This window comes from Mercenaria mercenaria, unplaced genomic scaffold (assembly GCF_021730395.1).
Source record: "Mercenaria mercenaria strain notata unplaced genomic scaffold, MADL_Memer_1 contig_620, whole genome shotgun sequence".
Lineage (NCBI taxonomy): Eukaryota > Metazoa > Mollusca > Bivalvia > Venerida > Veneridae > Mercenaria > Mercenaria mercenaria.
Window position 1 is genome coordinate 1 of NW_026463505.1, and position 9248 is coordinate 9248.

Sequence of the window (9248 nt, forward strand, 5' to 3'; positions counted from 1 at the left end):
CCATGAGAAACTGACCATGCTGTCAGACCTAAAACACTTATTTGCACATTTTATTATTGGTTCTAACTTCAATGCCCTCCAATTTTTTATTTCTGTTTTCTATTTATAATTATTTCTTGTTTATTAAATTACACATCTACAACTGTATATCAAAAATATCTAGAAGCAAAATGCTGATTGAAATTATGAAGTAAATCAACCTACATTACGAAAGTGGGAGGGGTAGGCCTACCATTATTTGCGGTTTTTATTGCATAATCGGCAAACAAAACACACAATTTTTAGTTTTCTTTCACTGATGCACCTTTACATATCTTGTAGAATCTAAAATACTTCCATACTGGCGGTATAGTATTCCCTGGATAGGGGCATATAGCTTTGATTGTTGCATTATTATTTTGATCGAATGCAGTATGCTTTGCCTCCATTTTGAGTGGAAAAGAAATGAACCTAAAGAGGAAATACCACCAAAAAGATGCGTTACTCCCAAATATGCTTTAAACTAGCCTTATTGTCAAATAATCGATTATGCAAGTTCATAATCGATGTCGGCGACTTTGGCTCATTAAATGATCGACAATTGATTGTCGGCGACAATCGGAACATCACTATAATATAGGACTTGAATTATAAGCATTCGATGGGAGTGCAAGCCAAAAACCAAAAACAGAAAATATACGAATCACATTTTACAGAATGAAGGATTTAATGAATATCACATTGCTGTTAAGGGCCATTAAGTTTACTCTTAAATGAAATCATACAGAACCTAAACATTTAATGGGCATTAAATCAAATTTAAGGGCCATGAATAATCCTGTTAAATTCAAAATGTACAGAATTTCACTATTTTTTCAAAGCCATTAACTTTTTTAGCTACCAAACTTAATTTTTAATGGCATGATTCATGGTCAAAAATGGGTGATTTAGTGGTATTTTAACATGTAACCCATAAATATTGTGAAACCTGTTAAATAAAGTGGTGCAAGAATTAATGGGGTTAATTAACGTTTTTTCCTATTTTAATGGGTAGCTTATAGGGTTTTTGAACCATGTTTAATGGTATGTGCATCCAGTAGTGATTTCAACAGTAGGAATATCAATAGAATATTGAAAGCCCTTTTAGACAGGGCACAAAAACGTCGGTACTTTGTTTCTGTTATCAGTATTACGGTAGACAGCATAAGGCACAGTTATTTTTGATAAAATTTGCAATGTATTGTTCTGAGCTAACACTAAATTTAAAGATATCCATCGATTTTATTTCAACTTTCAACTTCATTTCAATTATATTTTATATTTTAGAGTGTGATACTTAGTATCTGATATCTAGTTAACCTTTTAAGAAATTTCAATAGGCATGTAGTCTAAGAGCTAACTTTTTTGTTTAACATATGTTAATTCATAATAATGCCTGACAACGCAATGAAATTATGTTCAAAACATTCGTACAATTTAGGTTAAATTATTAAGTACTTTTAAATAATTTCCTATCATTAACATATAGTGGACATTTGTTTGTTTTCAGTGTTCCGCCTTCCCAAAAATACTGATATGTCTCCTTAAGCGGTGAAAATATATTACCGTAACGATATTTGACTGAAAACAAACTAGTTGTCTTTTTATTTTGTAACATTGTGAATATCAACGAATTAACTATTTTGCATGCCTATATATTCAATAAGACCGACACTCCCTGACAAAATTCGGATAAATTTAGGCCACCGCGTATGTATACGATGCATCCGCAAAATAACCATGAGCACTTATACACTATGGTATCGAATATTGGTCATTGAATCAGTGAAATCAACACGGTGCCATTTTGTTTTTAAAAACAAAATCTGCATTTCGATAATTAAAAAAAAAATACGACCCGCGACCAACATTTAGTGGCAAATGACAGTAGTTAAGTATGCACTTCTAAAACTTTTCAAGTCAATGCCGTCAGTTCGTTGAATGACCAGAAGCTTGCTTTGTTTACCACACAAACACACGCTGAAGTTCAGAAAAAGAAAGAAAAACACGTAAAAAGTAAACAACTGAGGAATAACCGGAAAACCTTAGGTAAATCAAGCTGCAGAATTAAATATTATCATGATTTCAATAAAAAATATAGTTGGGAAATATTAATCTTTGAACTACATAACATAACAAATTATGTCGCGGAATCAGGATGGAACACAACTTACAACTGGCTGGGAAAAGTACAAAAATGCTGACATATTACGTAAGGTTGAGTTGATTTCTTGTGACAATGAACTAAAGCAACTACCAAATAAATGTGCTGTCGCCTGTATAATCCAAACGATAGTAAAAAGATAAAAAATGGAGAAAGTTAATTAGATTAACGTTAATTACTTTGTTAGCTTTCTTTTTGTAATTCTAAATGTAAATTAAAAGGATATAAATACGATATTTTTATGCTTAATTGTAGATGTTCGTCCTTTCATTTCGATGACAGAAAATGTAACATAATCGTGTCATTTTTACCTTTTGTTCTACCATATTTACTGAATTTAGCATTCGCGCTGGTTATATTTTAGGTATCATGGATAATTTTGTTACAGTGATTTTGTTGCTGCTTTTCAATTAAAATGTAACTGTACTTAATTGTACTTCCCAAGGAAGAAAATGAAAACTTATCAGTCTCAAAAATAAATTTGAACTGTAACAGCCGTTATGAGAAAGATTTAAGCTGTAAAAACTAGTTAAACGACATCAATAAGAGCATATGTAGCACAACAATAACAAAAAATGCACGGTTTGGTGATTATAATACCCTTTAACTGTAACTGTCCTCACGAATTTTGCCAAAACCGCTTATATTAGTTTATTTTTTTTTTTAACAAAACCAGGTTAAGCAATTAATTTTAAATTATATCGAGAAGATGTCCTTGTACCCATAGAATGTAAATATAGTTTATTTATATTTACTATATCATTTTACGAAATATATGACAAACTTACGTACAATTTCGTATGAATGTCTTACTAGTATATACTATTATGAAATTAATAATGGTTTAATTTGAAAAATAAAAAAAGTAAAATGTTATTTTCATAGTTGACATTTCATAACTAAAAGCATTTCAAAACACACAGTTATTGCAAATTAGCTAGAAGGATTGCATGCATAAAGTATTTTACCTCTGCGGCTTTTTCAATTTTATTGTCTGTATAAAATACTAATTTGGTGCGCAGTGTTGCTAGCACTGCCTTCATTCATTGCTTTCACGTAAATTCTGAGAATATTTGCCAACACTACACAAAGAAAAGATTGCCAGAACATACTTTTAAATCAATATAACATGTCCGTTTCTCTAAAACTTATATTTAATCATCAAAATATAATTTACAGTGCTAAACATTTCACATTGTACGCGTGATTTAAATCATAGACAATCCTTTCATATGGTTTTACTTATGAGACAAATGATCATTGAGGCAGCTAATATAATGTATTCATTGTGAATTGACATGTATTACACTTATCTCATGAATGTTTAAATGATTTATTTGCAATCGTTTTAATTTCTTAGTAGAAATGTGAGGTACATCATATGCATTTAAAGCTTGCATTGAAACATGAAAACTACTTACTACTGCCTGTCACTGGCAATTTTTTTAGTTTTAATTTAAATTGTTTAGAATATACATAAGACATGAACCGCTCTGTTTCTTGGATAAAATCCTCGTTAAGGTCTTCATCTCGAGCTGAGTCTAAGCGTCTCATGACACTTCTTCCTGCTGGTCTGTCGAATGTGAACACCTTCCTACGTGTAAAATACTTCTTAATGCATTCTCTAGGTCGGTTGTATTTCTCGTCTTCAAGCGATTTTACTTCTTTTGTCTGGAGACAATCATCTAGGTATTCATCCTCCGTAATCTCCTCTCCATCAATTCGTAACGCTAGATTAAAATCCCTTAGGCAGAGTACAAAATGTGGCATAATGCAATCAAACAGGTCATCGGAGGAACTACTTGGCGTAACTTTCAGATTACTTGACAACATGGTTATGTACCTCACGGTGTCAAGGCAATTGCTTTTAGTAAACTGATAATGGTTAAACGCCTGTTTTGATACAATTACATAATTCAATGGCGTTGTACATAATTCTAATAACAATGACAACAACAATAATAATAATAATAACAGTCTTATATAACATATAGCCATGACAGCACCCTTCCCCCTGAGGCTTTTATACCCCCTTTGCGAATACCAGTGTTTAAAGCCTTACATGATATACCCAGACGGGCTGCATATAGAGGTTCAATCCCCCTGGTTAATAGTGCCATCACAGACCATTTGAAAGAAAAAAAGACTACACACTACCCTACCCATAGAGCCTGTACCTGAAATTACGTTTAATTAAACAAACCTTGAAAATACAAATGTTGACATGTAAACCTTTTAAAATATTAAAAACTATCATCTGCTTCTATCGCATAGAAGTTATAAAAAAATTTAAAGCAATGACATGAAGTCTCTGAAATACGGTGTCTTAAGATTTTTTTATGTGTTAAGTGATTTACTGTTGCGTAGTTTTAACAGCAGTCCATTCCTAAGTTTTCGACCAATAGTACAGTAAGTTTTTCATACTGAACATATATTATTATATTATTTTAAACTCGCAGCGATAGTAAATAGGCATACATCGTTAATCTTTGAAGTAACCGATGTATTTGCACCATAAAGGGACAATTTCGTGGCCAAAATTGTTAAGACACCTCCTTTAAACAATTTCTCTATCAATTTGTACAGCTATGAAGCTGGCTTCTGGGATCAAGGTACGCTGTTTTGCTTGAATAATTGAGAAAAATGCTTTGCTATTTAAAGCTAGATCTTGTTTTATTCTGTCTTGTTACCAGAATAAACAAAGAAACAATGTAGTAAGGATACGTAAGTTTCTCAATTGCCTCTTGGTTGAAGGAAGACATCGTGTTATATACGAGTGTGCTACTGGGAAGAGTTGCAATGGTAAATATTTTGTTGTCATGATCGATGCTGCCCTGAAAATCAGATTCAAGAATTTCATACATGTAGATAAATATTCAGGAAAAATTATTAATTTTCTTAATTTTATATAATGTGAGGAAGCCATCCAGCTGGCTTACGGAAGCTTGGTGGTTCTACCCAGGTTCCCAGCTCGTGATGAAATAATGCACGGAGGGGCACCTGGGGTCTTCTTCAAGCATTAAAAAGCTGGAAAGTCGCCATATGACCTATCATGTGTCGGTGCGACGTTAAATCCAAAAAAAATATGTATGTACTGGTTTATTGACTCACACTTTCATTACATTTTAGAACATACACCTATGTATGGGAAAAAATGATCTATATGGTATCATGGTCTGACTCAGTTACTTAAATCCGAGCTCCAAACCACACAAAATAACTTAATGAGTTTGTTCTGGACCTTTATGCTAGGTCGCACATTGGCCCAGAGCACTTTAAATCTCTCTACTAGTTACCCGTCAATAAACATGTAGACCAGTTTATCCTGTGTCATGTTTTTAAAATAAAGAAATGCCTTGGCCCCGAACTACATGGGAGACAATTTTATCCCCCAGACTACTGTGCATTCATATAGGACAAGGTGAATCACAAAGGGGCTTTTGCAGTTCCAAAGATCAAAGGTTTTGGGTTAAAGTCCTTTTTCTTTTCCGGTATTTCCCTATGGAATAAGTTGCCTGCTAGTATAGCACAGACTGAGAAATTACCTGTTTTTAAAGCATTAGTAAAGAATTATTTACTAGACAGTTTAACATAATTACTTTAATGTGTTTAAATAACTATTCAAATTACTTTTTTTTAAATTGTTTAACTTAAGCTCGCATTTTACTTTTTGATATAGTTGTGCAATGTCCATCTAGTCACATAATTATTTAATTGATATAGTTGTGCAATTTCGAATTCCATCCAGTCACATATTTCTCTAAACTCTGTTATGCTTGTCTATGTCATGCTACTAACATAAAGGACGACAATGGAAATAGGAGTTTGCTCTTTTTTGTGTAACCTTAGTGACGGCGTGCCTGTCGTGGCTAATTATAAGTTCATGTATGTATTACATGTATGTTACTATATTGTATTTACTATACATGCTGATTTTAAATGTCCATGTATGTGCACTCCTTACCAAAAAAAAATCTATCTATTGAAATATCTTTTATTTAAAATGGCTGTTATTAAGTATTGCTTGCAACTATTAACACCAAGAAACTAATTACGTCGTGTTGCAAGACATTATGTATTTCAAATACATCTACTATTTATAGATGTCTTTTATTCTGAGAAAGTTAATTGATATCTAGTATTTACCCTGCTACTAAGTTTAATTGTCTCACCATTCTGACATCTCCTAGACCTTCAGTATCTAACAGCAGCAGAACTTGAGATTCTTTCGTAGCATGCTTTCTACACCAAGCCCATATACCTTTCGTTGATGATTCTATTGAACTTCCAAGAATAAATCTTAACAGTGTTTATACATTCATGAATAAATGACTGAAAACAAGATAACTCCAGTATGCATGCTGACAAGTAACATACTTGAGTTATCCATTCGTCTGAAAAAAGAAATCAACAACTGGATAACGATTTAAATGTCATGATTGTTTAATTTCCGAGATTGTTTGCACAAACTAATTTTTAATTTTATATACAATTTAGTTATTTTACCGCACATAAAACTTCTGGCATATAAGGCAATGTTTAATAAATGCATTTTTTTCGGAAAAGATATTTACTTTGTCAAGATTTTATTTACAAAAATGATTAAAATTAATTTTAAAAGAAAATGTTCAATAATAAATTCTTCTGATCAAATGTGTCCGATGAATGTTCCTCAGTGAAACAATCGCTGGTTTAAGTGGTGTGTTACATTTTAATTGATGCAACACATTTTATGTACTAAAAGAACACACGTTTCAAGATTTATTATTATAGTCAAAAATGCTATTAACAACTCAAAGGAAAATAATCTACCTTTCGTTGATTTCTAGCTGAATTACTACTGAAATTTATTTCGTTCACAGTACCTAAAATAATAAAAGGTAGATCTATGAAAAAAATGCTAGATATACATATTTATGATGATACTAAAACCATACCAGATGTCTTGCCGGCCAAACGGTTCATCAGGTACGATTTTCCTGTTCTATATAGACCTGCTATGGCAACAACATTCAACGATCTATCTTTTTTCTCAAGATCCATTACTGTATCTTCTACTACCCCAAGATGACCATCCGTTGTAGTAATTAAACACATAGGTTTATTAAATATCGCAATCGAATCCCTAGGTATATTTAAATAATATTAATGTAAGCTTCTATAGTCTACAAAACAAGTTACATAAAAGAACAAACACGTCTGAAATACGAAAATGTACAAACGGTCACGCTAATTGCACATTAAGCAAATTACATAAACAAAACGATCAGGCATGATTTAATTCTCTTTCTTGACAAACTGTCGTTTCTATTGTGCTTACCCATTTTTGTCAATGTCTTCTGACATATTCTCATTTTCTTCATCTTCTACAACTACATTTTGGTCATCCTTGATACATTCAAAGGTCATTGGTCCTTCAAATGACACCATTGTTTCCCTAGAAATACTAATGCATCTTTTATGTAAACTTTAACTTAAATATCTACACCGATTCACTAGAAATATGCTTATATCATTAAGTGAAATTTTACAGAATTCAATTAACAAATATAGATTATATCTGAATATTAATATTTCCTTCTTGTAGTGGTTACCCTTAGATGCTTACCCTTTTTTGCCATCATTTCCAGGTAGTTCCTCTAGATCATTTGATTTGCCTCCAACAACTGCTAGATGCCCATCCTTGTCAGATGTTAAACACGGTTTTCCAGATATACCAACCAATTTCCTAAAACAAATAAAACAATATTATTTTAAACTTAAAGCCGCAGTCGCTGTGTGTAAAGGTAGTATTTTTTTAATATCAGGTACATTTTTTATAAAATACAGAAGTCAATTTAGAACAAAAGACATTGTCAATCTTCAAGTATTTACGCTCAAGCTATTTTTTTTAGCTTTTTTACTGAAACAAAAAGGTTTGCAGATTCTGTTTTAAATTTTGCCGACCAGTAAATTTAAGTGTTTATTTACATTTTCATGACTTTCGGCAAAGTTCGTACACATATTTATTGGGCATCGAATATATTGAACAATAGGCAGATCGCATGTGATTACAGGATTAGCGGTTATATTTGTACACATAAAACATCACGTACACCTCAGTTTTCTTAATAGAAACTCCTTACATACAGATAAATGATCCTATGGGAAAGGTAATTTTTCATGTATAATTAATTTCGACATTATCATATCCTCAGTTTAAATGATTTAATTTGTGATCATTCTAACTCTCTCGATATATATAGATAGATATTGGACGACAATGGCGTTTTGTGGGGAAATATATAATTTGAATCCGGACGTTTATTGTGGTTTGAAAGTCTAAAAAGAAAAAGTATAAAATAAATAATCCTTAGATATGGATATTTCGTATTAATTTTGTAGAGGTGAACTGCAACACAAAATGCAAATAAGAAAACCAGATTTTCCTCGATTGTTCAGATAAATGAATACACTAGCTTCACATCTGAAATATTAATATTTTAGAGAGGTACAGATAAACTGTGGCATTAATTGCAAATGGAGCAAATCGCAAAGCAAAACCTCAGTCAAATAGAATTTAGTGTTGAAATATAGACTGGTCAATAGCACAAACTAATAATCGGCGTTTACATCAGAAATCGTGCAATATCACTATTTATGCATTAAGGAGTCAACTTCTCTTTCAGGAATACTTGCCGCTTCTATTGTACATAACCTTTGTCGCCATCTTCTCCAGGAACATTATTGTGGTCCATTATTGCGTCTTCTGCAACTGCAACATGACATTCTTTTACATCTTTTAATTCCATAGATTTCTCAAATATCCCGCTCATCTCTCTATAAAGATTGAAATAATAATCATATAATCTTCAACTGTGTATAAGGAAATTACCATATATAAACAAATGTAAAATAATGGATAATGTCTTATATGTAAATTGGTGCTGTGATTGCACATCGTAACTATGTATATTTAATGATGCTATATTAATCGCATGTCTGAAATAGGTGTATTCCCAGGCGATAACAATGATTACACAACTCAAATATGAAAATATATCTTTTCTGTCTGCACAAGTTAGCA

The 9248-nt window shown here is 31.9% G+C and overlaps 1 protein-coding gene across 1 annotated transcript; it reads right to left on the minus strand.

The window, feature by feature from the left end:
- Positions 1-3658: 3658 nt before the first annotated feature.
- LOC123543476 (guanylate-binding protein 2-like) lies at positions 3659-8997 on the minus strand (the record flags this gene model as incomplete). Its single annotated transcript, XM_053535975.1, has 7 exons — positions 8880-8997; positions 8636-8648; positions 7791-7910; positions 7503-7619; positions 6355-6481; positions 4907-5016; positions 3659-4025 (listed from the first exon to the last, which is right to left on the minus strand). Coding segments are annotated over exons 1-7 (972 nt in total), but the record flags the coding sequence as incomplete, so codon positions are not given.
- Positions 8998-9248: the final 251 nt, after the last annotated feature.